This window comes from Sturnira hondurensis, unplaced genomic scaffold (genome assembly GCF_014824575.4).
Source record: "Sturnira hondurensis isolate 20B ecotype Veracruz unplaced genomic scaffold, ASM1482457v3 Scaffold0025370, whole genome shotgun sequence".
Classification (NCBI taxonomy): Eukaryota; Metazoa; Chordata; class Mammalia; order Chiroptera; family Phyllostomidae; genus Sturnira; species Sturnira hondurensis.
In genome coordinates, this window is record NW_028098001.1 from 7152075 (window position 1) to 7179922 (window position 27848).

At 38.0% G+C, this 27848-nt stretch overlaps 1 protein-coding gene across 5 annotated transcripts in view; it reads right to left on the bottom strand.

Moving 5' to 3' along the window:
* Nucleotides 1-1918: 1918 nt before the first annotated feature.
* ORC3 (origin recognition complex subunit 3) overlaps nt 1919-27848 on the bottom strand; it is a 63641-nt gene continuing 37711 nt past the window's right edge. For 4 of the 5 annotated variants that reach the window (XM_037039362.1, XM_037039360.1, XM_037039357.1 and 1 more), the window contains 7 exons: nt 13861-13994; nt 10818-10897; nt 9790-9890; nt 4692-4833; nt 3828-3944; nt 2820-2899; nt 1919-2284 (listed from right to left, as the gene is read on the bottom strand). In XM_037039362.1, coding sequence (XP_036895257.1) covers nt 2179-2284; nt 2820-2899; nt 3828-3944; nt 4692-4833; nt 9790-9890; nt 10818-10897; nt 13861-13994 — 760 coding nt within the window. In that variant the 3' untranslated portion in view covers nt 1919-2178. The remainder of the gene's footprint in view (nt 2285-2819; nt 2900-3827; nt 3945-4691; nt 4834-9789; nt 9891-10817; nt 10898-13860; nt 13995-27848) is intronic. The other variant, XM_037039359.1, reaches the window with a different exon arrangement.

Genomic DNA, 27848 nt, shown 5'->3' on the forward strand with positions numbered 1-27848 from the left:
GTAGGGGGAGGAAATGCCGAGAAACAGTGGTACAGTGGGGATAGCATTTTTAGGAGAAAGCAAGTAGTAGGGTAAAATCTGAAGGACTGGGAGTAGGGTGAATTTGAATACATTTTTACCCCTTAAGTCCCCTATCCATAAGAGCAAAATAATGGATGAATTCATTTATAAACAGGCTTGTGCAAATTTTCACATAGAATTATAGAACTGGACTTACACTTGTAGGGCAAGGTAAACTAAAAGGGAAATAAATTTGAATGGAGCTGCAAGTACAGGCATACCTTGAAGACTTGGGTGTGGTCCTAAACCACTGTAATAAAGCAGACATTGTAAAGTGAGTGACACAATTTTTTTTTATTTCCCAGTACATAAAGTTATTTTCACACTAGCCCTGGCTGATGTGGCGCAGTGGATTGAGTGCCAGCCTGCAAACCCAAAACCTAATTATACCTTAATTTAAAAGTACTTTGTTGCTAAAAAACACTAACCATCACCTTGAACTTTGAGTTGTACTCATTTTACTGGTAGTGGGTATTGCCCACCACCAGCAAAATGTTGATGAAAACAGTACATGTGAAGTACAGTAAAACCAGGTATGCCTGTAATAGTTTCTAGATTCAACTTTGATCAAGAATAAATTTTCTTCCACAGCCAAATTTCTGCTTTATCATGTAACTAAAAAGCCCTAGTTTTGGGGCTACGTACTACTTACTAAAAGTACTATGTGAGGTATTTGCAGAAAAAAAGGCAACTTATCATATTTGGTTATAATTAGATGGGCCCAGCCCCACTTTGTATAAATAGATTATACAATATAAGTTAGTTGCCTAGGGATTCCAAATTCCCAAATATCCTTGGAATTGCTTTTAATAGGTAAATATAGAACTTAGTGTGCTAACAGTTGTACCATTTCAGTAAAAAGCAATGCTGGTGTGATGATGTACTTAATTAGGTTACTGTGATGTGTTCAGTAAATCTCCAATTAACAAGGGCACACTGCCAGATACAATTCTTTGTATTTTTGAGGAAAAGCATAGGCAATCTGAGAAAAATGTACTGGAGGTTCAAAATATGAAAGCTAATTTGGTTTATGGTAATAACTTAACGCTGCTTAAGAAAATAGTTTCCAAATGAGACATTTATTGAATCAGCAATATTAACTGGCAAACTTGTAGGAAAGACAGACCCTACCCCAATACTGCTTTATGTTTGGGGAAGGGGAGGACTGTTGGAATTTAATATGCTCCCTAGGTGATCTCAAGCTGTTAGGGTTGGAAGTGATTGTCTTATGTGGGTTATCTACTCCATTCAAAATTTTACAGTAATTGGTGTTAATTAATCACCTAATTATTTGTGCGTTTAACTCAGATGTGGTTCCAACAATTTTGTTCCTATGTTTGCCTTAGATAAAAATTTGATCCAAATTCTTGTCCCAAAGATAGTTCCCAGCATCCTCTCCTGCATCTATTTTGTTTCCCTAGAGCATTCCCATAAGCATAGTAAACAGGCCATTAAAAATCTTGATCCTGTAATCCCTCTCTAGCTCTATTACCCTGTTTCTGCTCTACAACCTTTAGAGCAAAACTCAAGAACTTTATTTTTTCCATTTTTATTAGGAAAATATCCAAACATAGGTAAGCTAAAAGAACATTTTAATACACTTAAAGAGTTACTGGTACCATATTTGCTGTGTATACTGTGTGTGTGTGTGTGTTTCAAAAACATACATGCTGCAGCTCCTAAGAATAAGGTAGTTATTCTGATATCTTTATCCCACTTAGTACTTCCCTAATTTAACATCCATTCCATATTCAGATTTCCCCATTTGTCCCCAAAACGTCTTGAAGCAAGAATGACTACTGTTAAATTAACTGCAACCGATTTATACTCCTGGGTAAGGGAATTTATTACATTCATATACTATTCAAGAATAATTTATTAATGATGTGAAAATTACAGTGATAATGTCAGAGGTTTAGTTACACTATAATGTTACCAGATTCTAAAGTACTTCAAAGGTGTTTTGGTATGTTCTTGTTTGGGATTAGTAGTCTACTTTCTTGTTAAACATTACATGGGAATTACATCATCTGTCTTCATGTAGGTGTATATAATTATGACAGGGGTCCATTTTCTCTTAAGCTAAATGTGATCCTTCTGGCTCCATTCACTTGCTTTCTAGCAGCCTCCCCACGTTAGCCTTGCCACATGGTCAGTCTTCCGTTTGGTAGGTTTTACAAATCCTAGAAGTTCTAGTTCAGAAACAGCTCTAATAAACCGAGCACTGAAGGGTATATAGTTAAGGAAACTGGTCATGCTGTAGTTTGACAGAAAGGTTAAAATCTCAATGTTAAAACGTTAGTTGGTAAACTGAAATGTAGTTCAAATATGTACTCCTCAAACTATAACTCCTATGGGAAAACATGAAATGTAATTAGAATCACATCAGTAAGACATGAATGGAAAAGTGCTTGATGCTAATTCTAGTTTTCCCCATAATTATGAAAACTGTGCCCCCTCCACTTTTAAAAGTACATTAATAACCTTATAAAAATAGAGAATTGAATAATGACAGTTTTAGATATTTTTGGTGAATTTTGGGATATAACCTTGATATGTTTTGAGCCAAATATTTTAGATTTGGTCTCACTTTTTATTAAATTTAGATTAAATATTTAGAAATGAGTCATTCTGGGATGGTATGGTTAATTACAAGATTGGTTGCACCATGTCTTTACATTCAGTAATGTAGATCTGGGAAAACTAGAAACATTCTATACATAGACTTGGACATTGCAGAAATGGTTTTAAGAGGATACTGGATAATGTCGTTCCTTTCTTCTGAGGTTACAGAACTGGCATCTGTTTTTTCAGCAGCTGTCACAACTGTTGCAAAAGCCTTTTGAGAGACAAGACAGAAGAAAATAAAAATCCCCACTGTTGCCAAACATCTTCAGTTGCACTTGGTGGCTCAGTACGAAGCCAGATCAAGCACTGCTGCTGCTAACTGGCACATTTTAAAAAATTACAACAAACTTCAGGTTCTCAAAACCATACTCATGATGACTTGAAATCAAGTACACATTAGAAGATAATAGAGCAGTTCCTGAATAATCTTATGTTTCAGAGAAGAAGGTACAGAGGGAAAAGTTGAAACTGAAAAGCAAAGGATATCATGTATGTATCCTGTATTCCCCAACCTCCATTACCCCAGAAAAATGCCCATTTTTCTTGGAAGAAACCAAACGTGAACAGTTTTAAATGGTGACAAGAGATCTGTAAAATAGAGCCTTCAACAGAATTAATGTCATAATATGCGTATTTTGAGAAGGGAAGGTGAAAGCCTTATTTTAGTTAATTTAAAATAAGAATGGCAATGTCTCATGCTCTTGCCAAGTATTCCTTGTATTTCCTGAGTGCTACTGTGGTTATTTGAATATGATTTTTTTCTTTTTTTCCTTTTAGACAATAAGGAAAATGCTAGTTAATATACTTATTTCGCAGAGTAACAAAACTTACCCGTTTTGCTCAGCTTTTGGTTAACTGTTAACTGGGATTCGAATCCCATATTCTGACCTGGTGTGAATGCATCACTGGCTTGGCTGAAGTGTGTGAGAGATCAGAGTGCAAGGGGATTGGGAGTGGGACTGTTGAGCTGTTAAGCTGTTACTCTGGAGGAATTTTTGAAGTATGAGGCAATTTATACTTTCCAAATAAGACAAGACATTAAAAAACATCAGTTTCAAAGTACCAAAAGTATAAAGACTCCCAGGAGGGTTGTCATGTATGGTATACAAATACACCGCTTGCGCTTTTCCCCCACCTACCTCTGACCAGTCCACCAGGTTGATTAGCCTGCTGCACTCAAGGTGTAGTTTATATGCTATACAGATGTCTGGGGCAACATTTGGAATGCAGCCTTCTTCACTTTTCAGTGCTTCATTCTAAAAATAACAGTAAACTAAGATGACTACCTTTTAGAAATGACTAGGAGAGCAAGACCAGACAGTAATAAGCCTCCGCACCTAAAATTAGTAAGCCAGTAATAAAATGGACTCTAGTTTCCTTTACGTAGTGAGTTGCATTTACTCTCCAACAGTTAGCTGTGTGTTCAGGTTTAGGTCTTGGTCATAATCTCCTAGTTCCCAGTCACTAGAATACTCCCAGGAATAGAAGACGAGCATATTTTTCATTTATTCATAAGTTTTGTTTTCATTTTAATACACTGCTAATTTCTGAGACTGCAGTGAATCTACGGTTTCCATAAAAAGTTTATGGAATTTGTGGATTTTCAATAAATTGCCACTTCCAACACTTGAAATTAACTTGAATTCTCAGAATTACTGTAACACACCACTATGAAGGCTGTAATCTCAAAAAAAGACTTGTCAACACTATAGATCCTAACACCTACAAAAATCACCAGCGCTTTTCAATTTATTTGAAATCCATTATCACATGAAAATTACAAATGATCCAAAATTGGCAGGATTAGTTGACTATTGATTGTTATTTTCACTGGCTTAGAAAACTCCCTCTGAAGTCAAAAGGATAAAAAGTATCTGAATGAGGTACAACCCTGAGCTGCCAAGTAGTTCCCTGGTCACTAGAATTGTAAATTCACAGTATTTTTGTGATACATAATACCTGGAGTCTGAAAATAAACTCAGAGAAATGAATCTGTTTCTTACCTTCAGATAATAATGAGGATTGTTCAGTGCAGTGTGGAGGGCAATTCGAGGAGCAGCATTCAGGTGCTCATGAAGGGTGTGGGCAGCAGTGAAGTACACCACCTCGTGCAGAGGCTGTGTCTCAGGAGGCAGAAGGTGTTCTCTGAAACAGCCAAAGTATAAGCTTTTAGATAAACAGGTGTAATTTCAGTGTAACATTTTTGTCAATCCTTGGTGCAAGACTAAGCAATTTACTTAAAGAGGAAAATCAACAACAACCAAAAAGAAAACACCCAAATGTTAAGTCCAGGGCAGGTTCACTCAGAATTGTACCTTTTCCATATATTTTTAGAAACTTCCAAAACTCTTTAGAGTGCAATAAATTATATTCGTTCTGATTAAAACCTTTAGAAACAAACATACATAAAATGACCTACTGCTAAAAAATTTTAAGTAGAATTTCTCAAAGTATTAATGAATTCTTACATTGTTTAGAAAATAGATATTCACACACCTTACCAGAGTAAACATTTAACTTTTGGCAATATTAAACAGGCCTGAGGCCTGGAATTAAAGAATTTAGGAAATTCTAGATCACAAAAGTTGTTTCAATTTATTTAACTGATACCTAGAAAGTTTTTTGTTAGAATTACTTTTTACTGCAGAAGGCTGAAAAGCAATTTGTTTATCATTAAAATTCCAGTTATTGAAACAAAGTTAGCTTAGAATTCTTAATTATGAGATAGATGACAAACCAATGGTAATGAAATCTGAATTTTAAAAATAAAGCATTAAAATTAGCACTTTGTATAATGAGCCCACCAGCTGGTCTCAACCATGACAGTGACATTGCTTTTGGATGGCCTGGAGGGTAGCAAACTGGTGTACACTACCCAAAGACAGTAGTAAATCACTCAGTTAACATGCCTTCATAAAGCTTCCTGAGGCTTAGTCCATTCCTAGCCTTAAAATATTTTGGCCACGTGACAGATTTGTGTCATGTCCTTTTTCCACTAGTGCAACCAGAGTGAAGCATTTACCCTAGCCCAGTCACCAGGTAAATTACCCTCTCCTGGCCTACTCTTTCCTGGAGAAGATACCATTGTCTACAAAATCCCACTAAACTTGCTCCACCCCTGTGGTCAACAGAGGAAGAGAAAGTGAAGAAGGTATTAACAATGCACATTGCTCCTGGCCCCCTGCTCAGTCCACTTCTGTAGACTTCTGCAGAGTTGATCAGCATGAAGCCCATTTACAAAGAGTATGATTTTCATCTTGGCCCTAAGAACCAGAATTCCATATCTCAAGTACTGCTACCATCTTACTCAAGATAAAAATGTAGCTGTAACTTCAGGAATGGTTTCTCTGCATCACTTATACACAAAAATAAACTCAAACTAGATTAAAGACATATGTGTAAGACCTGAAATCATAAACTCCCAGCAGAAGACATAGGTACGAAATTCTTGGACATAGGTCTTGGCAAAATATATATAATATATAATATATAATTATATATATGTTTCCTCAGGCAAGGGCAACAAAAGGAAAAGTAAACAAACTAAAAAGCCTTTAGTCTTTTGCACAGCAAAGGACACTATCAAAATGAAAAGGCAACCGGCTTAATGGGACAACATATATGCAAATGATATATACAATAAAGGATTAATACCCAAAAGCTGTAAAGAACTTACACAATTTAATCAAACAATTTGATTTTAAAAATGGGCAGAGAACTTAAATGCACATTTTCTTTTCTGAGAAAGACTTATAAGTGGCCAACAGGCACATTGGAAGATGCTTAGCTAATCATGAGAGAACTGCAAACCAAAACCGCAATAAGCTATCTCCTCAAACCTGTCAAAATTACTGTTATTAAAAAGACAACGAATAACAAATGCTGGCAAGAATGTGGAGGAAAGGGAACCCTTATACGCTGTTCGTAGGAATGTAAATTGGTGCAGCCAATATGGAAAAATAAGTATAAACTTTTCTCAAAAATTTAAAAGTAAAACTAAAATGCAAATCAGCAATTCCATTTCTGGGTATTTATTGGACAAAAAAACAATTTGAAAATATATTTGTACCTCTATGATATTGAATAACTATTTAAATATTTAAAAGAGCTAGGATATGGAAACAACCTGTGTTCATTGAGAGATTAATGCATAAAGAATAAAAAAGTGATACATTGGGTTGGCCAAAAAGTCTGTTTAGTTTTTTTCATAAAATAAAATATATTTAAAATTAAAAAAAAAAAAAAAGGAATGGTTTCTGTGATGCCATGCTTCCCTGGAGGGCAGGCTACCCATTTATAATTTCTGACTGTAAATTCTTCCTGTATGAACCTCAGGCTGTTTCTCCCCAATCATTAAAGACCCTATTGAAATCCCTGCTGTGTGATAAAGACTGGAAGGTTAACAAGGCAAGCAATAGTCAATTTCAGAAAAAATTATTGTCTCACATTTATACTCCTCTCCCTTTTTAACATTTGTTTTCGATGTTTAGAAATTCAGGTAATTCCCAAGGGAACAGATAGGTGTTTTTTTGTTTGTTTTTTTTAATATCCTCAAAAGATAACCATCAGAGGCAATATATTTGCCTGTATTTTGTTTCTACTGGGCCAAATTAGATGAACAGTAACAAAGTATCATACATTAGATATTTTATCCAAACTACAAACCTGGAGAATAGCTCAGAAATATATTTCTGCAACTTATTTGCTGTGAGAATAAGCAGTAAGGTCTGCCACTAGAATACTGCAGATGCTGCTCATTTTGGACTCAGATCAGAGAGGTACTTCTAAGAAGTGGCAGAACCATTAAATGTCAACAAGGGCTACAAAACTGAAGCTGGTAACTTAGAAAGTGGGAACTTAGTCTCTGCTGTTTCAGCAAGAGCTGCTCATGGTATACTGGAAAGAAACCCTGCCTTCCAGAGTCTTGCTTATGTTTACCTTTTTTTTTTTTTTTTTTTAAAAGCAACATGTTTAACTGGGTGATTTCCACAAACTACAGGACATTTCTAACGCACAATTCAGTGAAGTACATTATGGGCTGTGGAAACAAGGCAGTACCAACAGTGGCACCTTCCAACCTTGGTTTGCCTGGCAGTACAGGGTGGGAGAACATTTCTTTTTAAACTGAGCCTCTCATTTCAAAGTACAAAAGAATGACTGTGATTGATACTAACTCGCACTGAAAACAAAAATGGACTAAAAAGCAAATAGCCTATGCTGGGGTGGTAATGGGAGGAAAGAATAAGTCCTTCAAAGTAGGAGGGGAGACAGAGGGGGAAGGGTCTGTGGCTGTGACCCCAGGGGGTCACTCAACACTGCTCCATTTTTACTTTTGGTGGTTTCAGGAAGGTCCAATTTTCTTCTCTTTCTCCCCCTGTGTATTTGTTTGATAGTTTTACCAGCTGCCCACATGGCCCTCTCCACTGTTCCTCAGTGTTTTTCTGCTACTCCCTCCCCATTTGGCTTTTTGAGATGGGTCTCTTCTTTCCTTCTCCACTTCCTTTCATGCATCTCTTTGGCTTCTCCCCATCCTTTTCATCTCCAACTCAGCAGAGTTTCATGGTCTGTTTGCATATACTGCTTGTTTGAACAGCTCTGGATCTTCCTCCTCCACATTTCTCTAGAACTCCAAGCTCAGCTCAAACATCTGTTATGCGAGTGCTCCTTGGGGACAGTATGGGGAAATAGAGAGGGCCTTCTGAGGATGTCTGCATACTGGGGCTGTGACTTTCCAGTCATAGCCTTCTTTCCACGCTTTAGATGCCACGTGATTCCTCGGGTCCCTTTTACTCTAATTTGCTACAAATCCTAATCTCTTCCTCCCTGCAACAGTCAATCTTGGTAAAGAAAGTCAATCTTAATATGGAAATTTTTGTGATTTAACAGTATTTCAGTCATGCTCCGCTTTATTTCAGTAACTACTCAGAAGGTAAATAATCAGACATATTAGGTGAAAGATCACAAAAGGGCAATGTTTGTTTGGTTTCAGTGCCTACAATTTAGGACTGGTGAGAAAGAACTCAAAAAGGAACCTGAGATTTGACCTAGAAATTAGGCTACATAGCATTGCAAAATTATTTTTAGCAACTACAATGGTCACAACCCGGTAAAAGGGAAGAGCCAGGAACTTGGAGCTACAACAGGAAAGCCATGAGGGCAAGATGAACTCTGAGTCCTATAAGGTCCTTTCTGGCTAGTAGGCCAGTTCAACATTGCATTGCATCACCTCCACATGACACACTTCTCCTTCCTATGTCCTACTTGGTTGATCATGTGGACCTCTTCCTTGACATTAGTAATTTCTACCCAATGACTAGGAACAATGACTCTGCCCCTACACTGTCCTGGAAAATGGAGCTTCTCATTTCAAAGAAAGTCAAGTAATTTATCAGAAAACCACTCTCTGTCTTGTAACTGAGCTATTTTTTCAGTATGTGATTCTATTCAGTGCCTAGCCTCCTGCTGAGTTTGAACTGTCATTAAAAAAATAAGCAATGATAAATTAACAATTTTTCCTATTTTTTCTATTAAATCATTTTCTTTTCCATACTTCTCATGTTTTCCTATATCAGTGATCTGAGTTTCCAGAAAAAAAGAATCACCTTAATATATAGGCAGGACTGGCAGACTTCTAAATCTACTATGAGGACATTTTTTAACATGAATTTAGTGCTGGTAATTAGTTGCCCTGCTATTCTTTAGCACTATGTTCTTTACTCAGGATGAAACAGGACATTGCGGCTATTTTCTGGCTTAGCCCAGGTGCAGCATACTGCTAGCAAAGATAATGGAAGAAGTGCCATGCAAACAGTTTGTTATTGGAAAGGGGAGAAACACTGTCCAACACTACCCCTCTCTGCTGGAACCTAATGAGCGAGATCACATTTACATCTGTATTCTTTAACTGGTAGTAAAAGAATGCACTAAATCATTTTGATTACACCTTCATAAGAATGGAAAGACAATTCTTAGATGGAAGGAGGAACACAAAAAGTATAAAGTCTAATCCAGGGAAAAGGGTCCTGGAATGGCTATGGACAGCTATCAAAGCAATGTTATTTGGGAAAATAGCCTTTTAGCTCTTAAGAGCGACAGACTCACCTCACCAGACCATCAATGAAGTTCACAACTTTTTCTCTCAGTAGTTCAAACTTGGTCTGCTTCTTACCTGTTCTTCTTAACTCCTTCATCTCCAATAAGGACTGTGAATGGAAAGAACATAACTTTTCTGGTGATATTGAGAGAGAAAATCCCTCCGAGGGGAACTCTGTGGTCAGGCAGAGACGGGTGATGGATGGATGCCCGTTCCACAAGACAATGTGCAAGAAAGTTATGAGAAGATCAAAAAATGAGTTGTTTCTTATTTTCAAGGTCTGGAAAGAATCTCTTTTCCTAGGTGTTTTGTTTCAAATATCAAGTGAATTTTCAGGGAAAGAGGAAAAGGGCAGTTAGTTCTCTTCATTACTAAGTTAGACGGCAGAGTGCTCACTATCCACAGCTCACTACTTCACTTAAGTAAAGGCCTTGCCAGAAGGGGAAGAACGAAGAAAAACCTCGCCCTTCTGCCATGCTAACAGAACAGGGTGCACGTGTTTTACTTTTCTACTCTACATTTATCATCGCTTGGCATCGTGCTATACAAAGAAGGTTCTACACTTCGACAACCAAGATTATAAAGTTAGAACTGTCTGAAAAAGATTATACTGGATATACTGTGGCTCGATTTCTTCTCTACACTGAATATGCATTTAAAAAATCAAAAGCATCTAAAACAAATGAGGTAGGCTCAACATAAAAGCAAATGAACACATCTGAGAAATAATCTGATTCTTTTGTGCAACTATGTTCCCATTTACCTTACTGCTAGTTAGTTTTCCTTCTCTCTCTGAGGCTGCAGGAACAGCTTCCCACCTACCTTCACTAGCAAATTGAGGATTGTCCGTGGACATGAGGATGGCAGTGGGATAAACAGGATGTTTCATTTATAAGTGAGTTACAAGGTTTGCTTTGTTCCTGGTTGTGGTTTTAAAAGGAAAATAAAAACATCCAGGCAGAGTTAATCCAGAGTATACACCAAAAAAGGGGAGTGTTACAGGATGTAGTTGGAAGGAAAGAAAGTGTGACCTGACCTTTTGAAGATGGTAAAGGTCTGTCTTCTGAAGCCCCTTTGACTGTGACCCAGAAGTATCTTCTTCCTCTTTGGCTTCTGCTTTAAATACAAAACCAATACACAGCAACTAGGTTTAATTCAATCAAGTCAAGAGAACCAACTAAGAGGACAAAAGCCACTCTCTCAGGCGAGGCTTTCTCAGAGCTGGCTGGACCCCACAAAACACAGCTGACCCTAATAGTTTTATGAGCCTTTATCCTCAGGACTAGAAAATTACTGTAAGCGTCCTGAAGGTGTAGAGGCTCCAAAGCCCACAGAACACATACCAGACCACAACAACCATAGTACCTGACCCTGCACCCAAAGGTGTAACAGCAAAACAAGTTGCAGCCCAACTGAAACATCCTGCTCTACAACCACCCCATTACCGGATAAAAACTCACAGCCCCTGCCCCTCTGCCGGTGCCGGTGCAGGCATATCTCCACACCCAGCCCCTTCCCTCCCTTGGAAAAGTAAATATAAAAACCTTCACTCTGCACTTTGTGAATTCTTTCACAGCGTGTCAGCAACCACCCTAACACCATTTCTGCTCCAAAAGAAATAAAGTCTCATCTTTTTTTTAATGAGGTAGGGAGGGGATGAAGGGCCCATCAGATAAACGATTTGTTCTTGAAGCTGAAGGTTAATAAAAAATACATAAGTTATGCTGCAAAGGGTCTTGAAAAAACCAGCTACTGGATTTGAAAAATGTGACCACAGAGAAAACAAAATACAAACACCCTCCTCCCCAAAACCAACAGCAAAAAGCACTAAACCTTTGTGCTGTTATACATAGCTTCTAAAAAATAAACAAATTCAAATTGTGTTCCTTTGATTATGCCAAGTTAATAAGTAACATAAACCTACACCCTGGCAAGTTTGGCCTTATGTCCCAATGCACTGTTTTTGAAAAATTATTAAAGAAGGAACAAAATGTTTAAAATCTAAAACACAAAGTGCATCTTTGTTCTTCAGTAAAGGCAACAGTAAACCACATCTGGCAAACAGTGTGCTTCCCCAGAGGACGAGGCTCTCGAACAACCGCTGCTCATGCAGGCAGGTTCCGGAAACTTCACTCTCACAGGACGGCAGCTGGAGAATCACACTGTTCTCACATACCAGATTTCTTTTTAACTATGGATAATTCTCGGTTCAAGAAAGATATAATTTGTTAAAATATCTAGTTAAGTTCTTTATCCCATTTCATTAATACGTACCAGAGCCTTAAAAATAAATCTGACCTGCTTAACCCTCCAAATGTAATTTTAAAACCAGACTCTAATAATATGTAATTAAGTGTTAAGGAACCAGAGATAGCATACAGTCAAATATTTCTATTTGTCCAGTGTAGGAGGTTTTAATTTTACTTTATTATTAACACTGTGTCACCTTTGGAAATGGAGAATTACAAGCATTTCTTCAAAACACTGGTTTTGCTTCTACTTGTAAAGTCTTTATTCTATACACTGTCAATCATCTTAATCTCCAGCCTTCCCATTAGGTTATAACATTCCTTCATTAAGTATTAGGACATACAGAATTTGTTCACTAGCTTATGTTACATGAACTCTAATTAAAATTGTAATATCTGCAGTCTCATTTTACAAAAATCTGAGTCTAATTTTACATAAGATTGAAATCTACCTAATTTATCCTAAATTCTCCTAAGTCTCTTACCCTATTTATGTCCCTAAAGTTGGACCTTCAATGTCCTGGTCACCACAATTAGAGGGGATTTGAATTGTGAATCTGGGGGGGAAAAAACAGCGAACTGGTGACTGAGAGAGGTGGGCGGGCTCTGGTCTGAGTGTTAGCTAGCTGTGGGATCGTGAGCAAGTTATCTTCTCTTCCTGGGCTTTAGATTATGTATGTAGCTGACCAATGATCTGTATGATTGCCAATTTACAGCCTTTTAAAAATGAGTAGCCCCCGCTGTAGTACAAAAGAGAAATGCCTACATACAACTTGGAGGGGACCAATGCCCTTGGTCCTTGGAGTACTTCCTCATTCTGCCTATTCATGCCACTTCAAACTTTCTCTTCCACCTTCCATTACCTGAGCACCCATCAGGTACCTAACACCACAGCAAGAGAGAGAAGGGACTTCAGCAAAAAGTGGTTTCCTAAATCCAAAGGCTTTCACAGGCAAAAGAACTCTCGTCAAACATAACAAAGATTGATATGGGCATTCCAGGTAAAACATTTTCACTATGCCATGTCCAATAAGCACAGACATGTGTGCATTGTATACCAAGCTGCCTCTTTTCCCCAAACTCCACTATATTTTTTCCTGAACAGGGGAAAGTAAAAAGTGCACGCTTACTTTGTTTCCTTGTTTTACCAAAGGAATATCACACTTTGGTGCTAAAAATGCAGGGGTCATGAAAATAAAGGGAACTGGCAACCCTTCAACACAGAAAAATGCCAGGCTGACTCGATTCATTTACACTGAAGAAGATTCAGGCTCTTGTAAATCCGATTAAAGTGAGACTCATGCATATTTTAGTAATCAGCATACCAGTGAGCCTCAGGGCTGTGAAAGCAGTTCAGGGCTATTGTTTTTCAGGCTTACAAATGACTTGTGCAGTGTTTTTGAAATCTATAAAGAATTTGATGAAATGCTTAAGAAAAAAATCTAAAAGGAGTCCTTAATTGTGATGCCCCTGCTACTCTCGTCACTCTTGATGTGTTTTTTTGTTCCCCTCACCCCCCTTTTTAATTTTTTCCAACCCTGCTTTTTAAAGGTAAGTCCTCCACACTGTTACCTAGAGAAAGAATGTGTTTGTTTGTTTGTTTTTAATGCCCACTTGATGCTTTTTATTGTTTAACCAAAGCTGGAAAAGAACCATTTGGCCTGTTTGTGACTGTTAAAGTGTGCTGTTCTGAGGCTTGGTACACTGACTGATCAGGAAGTACTTTATCCATCCCTTCATCTCTCAATACATCAGAACGTGGGTTTTCCATGTCATTTCAGTTATGAGACTGTCACAGCTAGTGAAACTGGCAAGATATTATCTTCTTACCATCAAGGCTCTGAAATTGGGCCAGGAGCTCCTCTATCCTCTTTGCTGAGCTGCCAAGCTGCTTTTCAGAAGAAGACTTTAAAACGTTGAAACATTTCTGAAGTATGGTCATCAGTTCATCCTTCGCCAACATTCTAAAACAGAATCAGTGACAGAAGATATAACGTAACTGGAAAATTAATGAAGTTAAAAACACTGTCTATGTGTTAAATGATTTTGGTCAGAAGTTGGTGTAAATCCTTCATTAGTAGCTACCAACTTTTGTTGGATTTTCCTCAACATATGTGACATTCACAAGAGTTCTTATGAAAAAGCTCAGCTTAGAAAACTTACAAATATCTGGGTTCATAGCCTGGCTCTGGCTTACTATGTTTATAATTTAGAACAAATTACTAAAGACTTCTGATCCTTAGATTCCTTGTCTGCAAAATGGAAATAGCAACTCACCTATTTCACAAGTTAGAATGGAGGCTTCAGAACTAAATGAGAAGAGAGTCTGGAGACTCTAACACAGTGCTTACCACACAGAAGACATTTAAGGTTCTCCTCCTCTCAGATACAAATGTAAATATGAGACAAGAAATGTCTGCTGAGGATACAACACTTACACTAAATGGAAGCTTCCTTGGAAAAACCAGAAAAGTATCACAATCATTTCTATAATACCATTTTAGTTATGCTTTGCATCTTTTATGGCTTTTATAACCATCAATCAGAATAAGGTAGGTAATTCTGCTTGTTTTATAACATGAGCAAAAAAGTTGTGTAACTCACTTAAGGCCACAGAGAAAATCTTTGTTGGGAATGGAGAGAGAACACAGATATTCTCAAATTAGGATCCTGTTCTCAGAGCCATTACTTATAAGATCTCTCTGCTAAGATTGTATTCAGTAGCAGAATGCAATTGAATCAAGTCAATATTAACATTACGTGCCATGACTAAGTATACAAATTATTCTTGGGAAACAGACCTAAATCATGAAGACTACAATAATTAAAAGTTCTTATGTGAATCATGAAGAAACAATCCCAGAGTGAAGAGACATAAAGAGACATACCCAGAATGTGTTAACATTCAGCAAGATAGCTCTCTTATGTTTGACATTTTTCATAATAAAAAACTAATTACTACTAATAATTACTAATATTACTAATATTACTAATTTAGGAAAAAGAGACATAAATCTACCTAGATTATAACTACCTAAAAACTTAAGCTTGATTACTTCAACTAAAATTTAAATGCAAACTGAAAAATTAAAAAATGTCATACAACCAATAAATACAGGAACTGGTAGACAAAAGGCAACTGGTAGACAAAAGGCAACCTTTTCCCTAGTAGTAAGAAAATATTTAAGATCTTCTCTTCTTTCACAGCAATAAAATAATTATCCATAGTATAATTTTTTACCTGTGAATGAAGAGCATCTAACAGGTCAAAGAAAACTAAGCCAACACATTTAATTCTTGATTACGTTTGAGATTATTTAAAAGTTCTGGCTTTCTATTGCTCAGATAGAGTTAAACTGTTAAGAGAACAGAGTTAACCTGAAGTCAGATACACCTGAACAATCTCTTATATTTGACCTTCAGTCCTACTCGAATGGATAAAATCAGCATTTCTGGGGTCCAGGGAAACACTGACACTGGCTTGCTCAGAGGGGCAAAGAGGCTGAGGGAATGCTGGCAGAGGTCTAGACCGCATCAGGAGCGCTCTGAGGTCTAGCTTTCCGGGATGCAGGTAGCAACACCCACTTGCACTTGACAAAACTGAATCTCTAGGAAGGTGAAGCCTAGACTATTATTCACTGTCAGGGTGCATAAAAGTGGCATATATCATATTATTTTGCAACCAAACTTTTTAACTGTTAACGTGGCATTGGATTCAGAGGGAGAGGGTAGATCTTTCACCTTACATCTAAACTGCCAGGGATTAAATAGTTATTATACTGTTTATTCTTAGCTAAAGACTATATTCTTACTGGTTTCAGAGTAGGAAAAGATCTTACGCTTTCCCAAGTACTCTCTGTCTTAATATAAAAGACGCCTTGAGGTAAAGCTGATTATACCTAATAATGTGATAAACACAAAAAAAGTCATTAACATTTTTAAGTGAATTATATATACATAGAAAGAATAAACAAAGATGCCTGCTATCATCACAGTCATTGAACACCATTCTGGAGTCCAGTCACTATGATAAATTAAGAGAAAAGAAGCAAGTGGCATAAACATTAGAAACATGAAATTTATTATTTGCATATGATGTGACTTTAAGGTTAAAAAATTTAAGAGAACTTCAGAAGTATTAAAGAGTACAAAAGGCTGAGTGTGTACATGTGCACACACATGTATTAGTAATTTACACATTATTAAACCTGGTAATGGAAAAAAGAACACATTCAAAATGGAAAAAAACAGAATACACAGGAATATACTTTATAACAAATGTGTAAGATATTAAAAAATGAAAACCCTGAACAAATAGACATTTTAGGATTTCCAGCCAAGATGGAGGCATAGGTAGATACACTTTGCCTCCTTGTACAACCAAAAGAAGGACAACAGCAAATTTAAAAACAAAAAATAACCAGAACTGACACAAAATCAAACTGTATGGAAGTCAACAACCAAGGAGTTGAAGAAGAAACATTCATTGAGACTGGTAGGAGGGGCGGAGAGGTGGCCAGCAAGGAAGTGGCTGCAGGACTGGGCAGGCAAAGCAGCGGCTGATGAACTCCAGCAAGTGAGGGGGCAGCTTGTGGACCAGAAGGTCCCATACTTGGGTGTGGACAATCAGGAAAAACAACTGGGGAGTGAGACAGACCATGCCGCAACCCAGGGTTCTGGCCCATGGAAATGAAGCTTCAAAACCTCTGGCTATAAAAACCTGTGGGGGTTGCCACAGCATGAAAAACTCCTGGCCTCACAGGAGAATTCATTGGAGAGACCCACCCACCTGGGAGTCAGCACCAGAAGAGCCCAATTTGCTTGTGGGTAGCAGGGACATGACTGAAAGTCAGCCGAGAACAGAGCAAGCAGCATTGTTCCCTCTCAGACCCCTCCCCGACATACAGCACTACAACCAAGAGAAGTGGGTTGCTGTGCCCTAGTGAATACCTAAAGCTCCACCCCTTACTATGTAACAGCTGCGCTAAGACAAAAAAACTATGCCCCTAATGAAAGTACAGATCAAGGCTCCAAAAACAGAACTAGGTGATGAAGAGGCAGCCAACCCTCTCAGATGCAAAGTTCATTCAAAACACTGGTAATCAAGATGCTCACAGAAATGGCTGATTATTGTTGCCAAATAGAGGAAAAAGTGAAGACTGTGCAAAGTGAAATAAAGGAAAATGTACTGGGAACCAACAGTGACCAGAAGGAAACCGATACTCAAATCAATGATTTGGAGCAGAAGGAAGAAATAAACATTCAACCAGAAACACAATAAAGAAACAAGAATTCCAAAAAATGAGCAGAGGCTCAGGAACCTCCAGGACAACTTTAAATGTTTCAACATCCAAATCATAGGGGTGCCAGGAGAAGAAGATGATCAAGAAATTGAAAACTTATTTGAACAAATAATGAAGAACTTCCCAAATCTGGCAAAGGAAACAGACTTCCAGGAAGCTCAGAGAATCCCAAAGAAGTTGAACCCAAGGAAGCACACACCATGGTACATCATAATTATACTGCCCAAGACTGAAGATAAGGAGAGAATTTCTTAAAAGCAGAAAAAGAAAAGGAGACAGTTACCTACAAAATAGTTTCCATAATATTATCAGCTGATTTCTTGAAAGAAACCTTGCAGGCAAGAAGGGGCTGGAAAGGAGTATTCAAAGTCGTTCATGAAAGGCAAGGACCTATGTCCATGAATACTCCATCCAGCAAAGCTATCATTTAGAATGGAAGGCCAGATAAAGTGCTTCCCAGATAAGGTGAGGTTAAAGAAGTTCATTATCACTAAGCCCTTATTTTATGAAATGTTAAAGCCACTTATTTAAAAAAAGATGGTAATAAAAAATATGAACAGTAAAATGATAACAAACTTACAAACTATCCACAACTGAAATTACAAAAAAAAAAAAAAACACCTAAGCAAACAACTAGAACAGGAACAGAATCACAGAAATGGAGATCATGTGGAGGGTTATCAGTGGAAATTGGAATGGGGGAGAATGGGGGAAAGTTACAAGGAATAAGCATAATTGGTAGGTACAAAATAGAGCAAGGTTAAGAGAAGTATAGGAAATAGAGAAGCCAAAGAACTTATATACATGACTCATGGACATGAACTAAGGGGGAAGAATGTGGGTGGGAGGGGGGGTGCAAGGCAGAGAGGAATAAAGGGGTGGAAAATTGGACAACTGTTATAGCATAATCAGTAAAATATATTTTAAAAAGACATTTTAAGTTCTAAACCTCATTATTGTAAAACTACGAATTCATTCCAAAATAATCTATACTTTTAATTTTGATACAGCCCAATAGGTATTATTTTTAAAACCCAATAAAATTACTCTGTAGTTTATATGAAAAAAATTATTGTTCCTAATAAAAGACGAACAATGTGCGTACACTTGAGTATGTGCATAGTGGGCTTATTAATGTATCAAAAGGTATAAGCTACAATGAGTAAAAGTGGATGGCACTTTTAATAGGAATAGATAGGCCAATAGAAGAGATTAAAAGTCTAGAAAGAGATCAAGGTATATATGAGAATTTGGTACATAACAAAAGTAGCATTTCAAATCAGTTGGGAAGAGATAGGAGGTAATGGAAATAAACTCATTTGAAAAAAAATAGATCGCTACCTTAATATATTGCAGATAGAATAAAAATGTGAGTATGGTGTAGGGACAGGGGAAAGAACTACTCCATTAACCATAAAATACTAGAAGAAAAGAAAGATACTTAAGCCTGACAATACCCAGCATTAGCAAGAGTGTAAGGAAACAATTACTGATACAGTTGGTACAAGTGTACCTTGGTGCAAGGTTATATTTTAGATTCAGAAAATTTGTATATATATTTATTTTGTGAAACAATTACACAAATTTGCAAACACATACTCAACCCTAGGCTATTACTGTTTGTAACAGTGAAGGATTAGAAACAGCCTAAATATATACCAAATAAGGGACTGATTAAACACAATGTTCCACTTTCAAAATGTGGTGATACAGAATGAAGTTAATACTAGTGGTAACAGCTAACAGCTAACATATGCACACACATGTCCAGGCATTATTTAATCTCCACAACACTCTATGAGGTAGCTACAATTATTATTCCCATGTTAAAAGATAAGAAAACAGAGGCAGAGAAATCTGAAGTAACTTGTCCAAAGTGTGGCCAAGTCACTGGCAAAGGGGATGGCATTTGAATCCAGTCTGGCTTGGTATCCGTGCTCTTACTGACCATGCTACATTGCATCTCGACACACAGTGTCCACGGTAGCATATCAGGTGCCAAACAAATTAAGGAACAAACAAAAAATCCCAAGTTGTGAAATACTGTGTAAGTATGATTTAATATGTTTGTTCCTGAAAAAAAAAACTAGAAGAACAAATTGCTATCAGTGGATAACTAGCTTTAAAAGTTATATAACCCAAGGGGCAATATCAGAAAAGTAAAGAAGATGATCAAAACTATGAACAATAAAATGGCAATAAATCCATATCTGCCAATACTTGAATCTAAGAAACAAAGTAGACAGTAAGAACAGATATAGAAGCATGGACAGGGAGAGTGTTTTGGATGGTTGCCAGATGGGAGGGTGTGGGAGTAGGTGAAGGGAGGGGATTAAGAAGTGCAACTAGGTAGTTACAGAATAGTCATGGGGATGTAAAGTGCAGTGTAGGAAATGGAGTAGCTAAAGAACTTCTATGGATGACTCACAGACATGGACAATGGTGGGGGGACTGCCTGAGGGAGTGGTGGGTGCTGGGTGGAGGTGGGCAAAAGGGGAGAAATTGGGACAACTGTACTAGCATTATCAATTTAAAATACACACCACACACACCCCTATATATAAAAAGGGAACCAATCAATGTTTCTCTCGCACTAGGATGTTTCTCTTCTTCTTTCTCCTTCCCATCCCCTCACTCTAAAGATAAATAAAATCTTTAAAAAGTCTGAAAACCATCACACTAGATTCATGGAAGAGAAAGGAAAAAAACACATCTAAGGTCACATTAATGCAGGAAAAGCTTTAACCAACTTGATTAAGTAATTACATCACTATCAGGTATATGGTTCAAAAAAGGCTTGTGATGCTTAATGTGTTAAAACTCTATAGGCTGTCTTAAAAAATGTTTATTTAACTAAGGCAGAAAGAATCATTTAGCAATTATTAAAAGTAGTCATCTGGAGTAAAAGCAAAGGAGTGTTCTGCTTCATCATGCAGAAAGCCAGTAATTTCTGGTCAAGTACTCATTATATAAGTATCTATTGAGAACAGGCTATATGAGGAGAAACTGGTCAATCCACAGCTAATGCAAAGATCTGAATAGTTAATTCTCAATTTCTCAATAGACCATTATAAAACAGCTTTGAAAAATATTCAAAAACGTAAAGCTGCAAGTATATTAGAGTAGATGAAAAAACACAAAAATGCTTACAAAAATTCAGAGATTATCTTATTCAAAGAGAACACACAAAAAGCAATCATATATGATAACACGTGAAACAGAAACCAAAAACATCCATTTCTCCTAAGCCTCAATATTTCATCTCAGATGCTACCTCCTACAAGAAACTGCTCCACTTCCCAAACGAAGGTTAACCACACACGAAATCTCACCCATCGCAGCACTTACTACTCTGTATTCAATTGCCTGTCTTCCTTAATCTCTCACTTGGCCAAAATTCAGTGTAGGTAAGAACTATGGTCATCTTTGCCATCAGTGGACCAACATATCAAGCACACACACACACACACACACATTGGATGGATGAACCAGGCAAAAATTATGCATGATAAAGAGTTTCATGACCTCAGGGCTTAGTGAATAGTTTGTTCTCAAAATGGTTCATGTCCAGGAGCGTCCAGAAGTCACAGTGCTCTCTGTGGGACAGCACGGTCTTTTTTGTATGTCAAAATTAATAAATTTAACTCTATCACATGGTTATAAACAACTTTAGTATGAGAAATATATACATATTTTATTGATGCACTATAAAACTATAATACTGAATTCACAAGAAAATAAGTCATCAAACTGTTTGATCAGCTATTTCTTAGTTTTTAAAGACAGTATTTCTTAGCTACCTGTTCGTTTTACTAGCAGAAAATTACTACTGGGAACTGTTTTATTTAATTAATTAATTTATTTATTTTAATTGTTGTTCAAGTACAGTTTTCTGCCTTTTACCCCCATCCCAGTACACACCCCCATCCCCGGCACTGTTTTAAGAAAAAAAACCTTAAAATACAAATTCAGATTTTTTTCTGTTTATTGATATAAAAAAGCCAGTTTTGGACTAAGATCAATTTGAAATCAAAGACCCAAAGTCACCCAACTTCTCCACAATTAAGACTTTTCTTTTCCTTTAAAGGCTTCATTTCTTTCTTCATTTTTTTAGCCCTTTCATATTCCCTTATTTTTCAGAATGGTGTTTCTCAAAGTGTGGTTTTTGGACCAAACGCTGTGGAGTGCTTGTTTAATATATCACGGCCGACCACTGCACTAAAATTCCCAATAATCAGACTTAGAATCTGGGGGGAAGGGCAGAAATTTACACGTTTGGTACACTTTAGCTGACTCTTGTGGCTAAAACCTGGAAACCATTACTCTCAATATCGATTGCTTTAAAATGAGCTTCAACAATCCAGCTATTTTGTCTGATTTTACCATGGCTACAGATGAATGTGGAGGACCTGATGTGCTGCAGATTCTGAACTGGCAACCCCTGTTCTAAAACAAAGAAATTATATTTTAATAGTGCAATCTCATATGTCTTCTGCATGGACAGACCTAGATAATCAAAAGTAATTACATTATTGCTACTTAGGAGGCGTATCATAGACTGTGGGACTGTGTCTTTTTTCCTAACTAGATCTTTAAATATCATCTAAAGATGATCCATAAAATCAAGAAATAACACATTGTTTAGATTCCAAATCTCCAGTCTCTCTGAAGTAAGCTAAAGTGATCAAATGTTAATATTATTACATGGGGCATGTTTTTTCAACTCAATGAAAGCTGAGCCAACCTGCTAATATATTACATTTAACTCAAAGACTTCCTTGGAAATTAGAATAATTTCTTTCAGCATAAAGTAAATTCCTTCAGCTATCAATCAACTTCAATTTACAAATCTGTTTCTGTAGCCAGCTCATAACATTAGACTTGGAATAAGCAGACCAGACACTGTGGCTCCTTTCACTTGTGCCCGCAGCCTGTGCCAAGATGACTACTGTCAAGACACTGGGGATTAGGGGGGTGTTGAGTCCACAGAAACTTGCTCTGCTGGCACATTTTTAAAAGTTGGGTATGTTCTGAACATGCACAAATCCATATAAATTTCCTTACACCACTTTTCAAATAATTAGAATAGGACTGAAAAACAGACCGTACTTTGAAAATTCGGACTTAAATTCCAGCTCTGCCAATCACAGAAAAGCCACTCAATGCTTCTGGCTTTGGTTTCCTTATTTGGAAGAAAATGGGGTAAGTATGGATGAGTAACTCTCTACTGCTGGGGTGCGGGACAGAATAAATTCACCTAAGAAGAGGGCCCTACTTTTCATTGTCCCCAATTTAAGAATCATAGCCAAAGTAATCCACTGCTCCTGATGTGAGAGTATGGTGCTCTGCGGGTCCAGCAGATCCATCAACTTCCTGTAAGCTGAGGACTGTGACTTACATGGATCCTTAAAACCTTACTATTGAAGCAAGGTTTTTAGAATTTCAAAAATCTGAAAAATTCTTGATTCTTGAAAAATTCTAGTATTTGAATTCTAGACAGCTGTTTAGAGAGTCTCTCCAACAGATAGGTAACTTTTTCATCTTACAGTCCCTCCTGGCTGACTAAGAAATGCCAGTGCACTCACCTAGCTCACTGCTGGGAGAGCACCATTTTCACCACTTCCTGTTTCCAAGTGGCATTTTAACACAAATGTGTCCTTATATAATGGTATGTGGTTGAGTGTAAAATTAATCAACTCATATCCCATATGTGGTCTTCATGCTCCAAGAGTCGACTCAGAAAGGAAAGGGTATAGGATGAATGCAGAACCACGGCACTCGTGTCGAATTACGACATGTTGTAAATACGTACGTGCATGCTCCCCACACACACATCGATGTGTGCGGCACATAGTTTTAAATACCTGCGATGCAAAGTTCTGCAGGTCTTTTCCAGTCATGAATATATAGCACACATTTTCCCAAATTATGACAAATTCCTTATAAATTCTTTTTAAAAATTGGGATATAATTGACACTTTACATTTTATTAGTTTCAATTGTACACATAATCAGTACATGTATATATTGCAAAATGATTACCAGAATAAGTCTAGTTAACATCTGTCATCACACATAATTACAATTTTTTTTAATAATGTGAACCTTTAAAATTTACCTAGCAACTTTCAAATATATGATATGGTATTATTAACTACAGTCACCATGAAGTATATTACATCTGGGGGTTATTTTATAATTTAATGTTTATATCTTTTGACCACCTTTAGCCACTTAATTTTCTTTTCTGATTTTTAAAAAAGAGAAAGTGAGGGACAGAGAGGGAAAGAAACATCAAGTGACACACCAATTGACTGCCTCTTGTACGTGCCCTGTCCTGACCAGGGGACTGAACCTGCAACCCAGATATGTGCCCCAACCAGGAATCGAATCAGCGACATTTCAGTCTATGGGATGATGTCCGACCAAGCCACACCAGCTGGGGCTACCACCTTCACCAATTTTGACCACCCCCAAGCCCACTACACCTCACTGACACTGCCTGCCTCTGGCAACCACCAATCTATTCTCTGTGTCTAAGAGTTTGGTATTACAGCAAGATTTCCTTCTTTTTAAGGCTAAATATTACTGTGTGTTGTGGGGGGTGTACATTTCCTTTATCCAGTTATCCCCTGATGAATGCTTCAGTTGTTTGCATGTCTTGGCTATGTAAATAATACAGCAATGAACATGGGAGTGCAGATATGTTTTTGAGTTAGTGTTTTCATTTCCTTCAGAAAAATACTCAGAAATGGAATTGCTGGGTCATATAGTAGTTTTACTTTTAATTTTTTGAAGAACCTCCAGGGACTTCTGCCAAGATAGAGGCGTAGGTGGAAAACCTGTGCCTTCTCCCACAACCAATTTTAAAGACAACAAAGTTTTAGTAAACAAAAACACAGCCAAAACACAGAAAATTGAACTATACAGAAGTGCCACAACAACAAACCATTCACCCAGACCAGTAAGAGGGGAGGGCCCAGCAGCAGAGCAGGGTCGGACAGGAAAGATCCCCGACCCAGGCACCCAGGCAGCTGTGGATGGATCCCAGGTGTGGGGTAGCAACAGGCAGACCCAGTGAGGGCACAGGGCAGCAGGCTGACCGCAGTCACACATTTGTATGCAGATAAACCATGGAAGGAGTGAGCAGTGAGACAGACCGCGCAGGCCCCAGCAGCGGGAAGCAACAGAGGGGACCACCATTGCTCCTCTTTGACCCCACCCCCACATACAGCATCACAACCTAGCAACTGAGTTGCCCCGCCCTGGTGAACACCTAGGACTCCACTCCTCATACATAACAGGCATGAACAGACCAAAGCATGGCTGAAGAAGTCAAAGCCCCAGAGCCGGTAACTCTAAGTAAAAAAGAAATAGCCAGCCTCTCAGATGCACAGTTCAAAACACTGGTGATCTGGATACTCACAGAACTGGTTGATTTTAGCCACAAATTAGAGGAACAAAGGAAGACTAAACTAATTGAAATGAAGGGAAATGCACAGGAAACCAATAGTGATGGAAAGGAAACTGGGACTCAAATCAAGGGAGTGGACCAGAAGGAAGAAAAAAATGACCAAACAGAAAAATATGAAGTAACAAGAATTCAAAAAAATGAGGAGAGGCTTAGGAACCTCCAGGACATCTTTAAACGTTCCAACATCCGGATTATAGGGGTACCAGAAGGGGGAAAGAAACAGCCACGACTGGAAAACTTATTTGAACAAATAATAAAGGAGAACTTCCCCAGTCTGGCAAAGGAAATAGACTTCCAGGAAATCCGGGAAGTTCAGAGAGTCCCAAAGAAGTTGGACCCAAGAAGGAACACACTAAGGCACATCATAATTACATTAGCCAAGATTAGAATGAAGGAGAGAATCCTAGAAGCAGCAAGAGATAAGAGACAGTCACCTACAGAGGACTTCCCATCAGACTGTCAGCGGATTTCTCAAAAGAGACATTACAGACAAGAAGGAGTTGGAAAGAAGTATTCCAAGTCATGAAATCCAAATACCTACAACCAAGATTGCTCTATCCAGCAAAGCTTTCATTTAGAATGGAAGGCCAGATAAAGTGCTTCTCAGATAAGGTCAAGTTCAAGGAGTTCATCATCACCAAGCCCTTATTATATGAAATGTTAAAGGGACTTATCTAAGAAAAAGAAGATAAAAAATATGAACAGTGAAAGGACAGCAAACTCACAGTTATTAACAACCACACCTAAAACAAAAGCAAACTAAGAGGACAGCTAGATCAGGAGTGGAACCATAGAAATGAAGAACACATGGAGGGTTAGCAACAGGGAAGTGGGAGGAGGAGAAGAGGGGAGAAGATACAGGGAATAAGTAGCATAGACGGTAGGGAGAAAATAGACTGGGGGAGGGCAAGAATAGCAGGGAAAATATAGAATCTAAATAACTTGAGAGACGTGGTCATAAATTAAAGGGGGGGAATGGTGGGGGAGGGGTGTGCAGGGTGGAGGGGAATGAAGGGGGAGAACTAGAACAACTGTTATGGCATAATCAATAAAATATATATTTTTTAAAAAAGAACCTCCATACTGTTTTCCATAGTGGCCATACCAATTTACATTCGCACCAACAGGGGACAAAGGTTTCCTTTTCTCCACATCCTTACCAACATTTGCTATTTGTCTTTTTTTTAAATTATATTTTACTGATACTGCCTTTACAATTGTCACAATAGTTTCCCCTCTGCCACCCTCCACCCAGCACCACCTACTCCCACAGGCAATCCCCACACCCTTGTTCATGTCCATGAACCATGCATACAAGTTCTTTGACTACTGCATTAAGTATACTGTACTTTATATCCCCATGTCTATTCTGTAACTACCTATTTGTACTTCTGAATTTCTTCACCTTTTTCAACCAACGCTACCTCTTCCCTCCCATCTGGCAACCATCACAATGCTCTCTGTATCCATAATTGTCTCTGGTCTTCTTGTTTCCTTAGTTTGTTTTTTAGATTCAATTATTGATAGATATGTAGTTATTGCCATATTACTGTTCATAGTTTTGATCTTATTTTTCTTCAGTAAGTTCCTTTAACATTTCATACGATAATGGCATGGTGATGGTAAATTTTTTTCTTGTTTTTTCTTTTCTGAGAAGCTCTATGTCTGCCCTTAGATTTTAAATGATAGTTTTGCTGGATAGAGTAATCTAGGTTGTAGGTGCTTGCTTTTCAACACTTTGAATATGTCTTGTCAGTCCTTTTTTGCTTGCAATGTTTCTTTTGTGAAATTAGCTGACAGTCTTATGGGAACTCCCCTGTAGGTAACTAGCTGCTTTTCTCTTGCTGCTTTTAAGATTCTCTCTTTATTTTCAACCTCTGGCTTTTTAATTATGATGTGTCTTGGAGTGGGCCTCTTTGCATCCACTCTGTTTAGGACTTTCTGTGCTTCCCGGACTTGCATTTCTATTTCCTTCACCAAATCAGGTAAGTTTTCTTTCATTATTTTTCCAAATAGATTCCCAATTTCTGGCTTTCTCTTCTCCTTCTGGCATCCCTATGATGCAAATGTGGAACGCTTGAAGTTTTCCCAGAAGCTGCTTACACTAGCCTTGGTTTTTTTAAATTCTTTTTTCTACTTGCTCTGATCAGTTGTTTTTTGTTTCTTTTTGTTCCAAATCATTGGTGTGATTCTTGGATTTATTCACTATAGTGCTGTTTCCCTGTAAATTGTTCTGTATTTCAATTAGTGCATCCTTGGTTTCCGACTGGATCTTTTTAATGCTATTGAGGTTCTCACAAAATTCCTTCAGCACCCTTATTACTAGTGTTTTGAACTCTGCATCTGATAGATTGTTTATTTCCCTTTTGTTTAGTTTTTTTCTGGAACTTTGATCTGTTCTTCCATTTGGCTCATGTTTATCTCCTCATTTTGGCAGTCTTCCTGTGTTTATTGCTATGTATGAGGTAGTGCAGCTCTGACTGTCTTGGTAGTGTGTCCTAATGTAGTAGTGTGCCGTAGGGTTCAGTGTCACAGCCTCCCCTATCACCCAAGCTGAGTACTCGAGTTGTGCCTTATGTTTGGGTTGAGTACCCCCTCTTCCTTTAGTGAGTCTTGATTGCTGTTGGCAGGTCAATGGAAGGAATTTACCCAGGCAAATCAGCTTCAAGGACTGGATGTGACCACTGACCACTAACCTCCACTTCCCACGGAGGATCTGCTGTGCAGGGAGGGGCAGGGTGGTGGTGCTCCAATGTGCTCTGTAGCTGTGCACTGGGTGCTCAGGCTCTGAGGTTTCCCAGAGGGTGCAGGCCAATGCCTCCCCCTACCTGTGTTCTGCCTGAGGCCACCCTGCATGAGCTATAAAGTAATCTGAGATGGCTGCTCCTTGTGCTGGTATTGAAGATCCCCAGGCACAGCCAAGCCATGAATCTAGGCTGGCTGCTACTAGTGCTGAACCACTTAGCAAGAGGTATGGGGACTGGTGGCTTACTGAGGCTGGCTGTTACTTGTTTGACAGGGTTTAGGAAGTTGTGAAATAT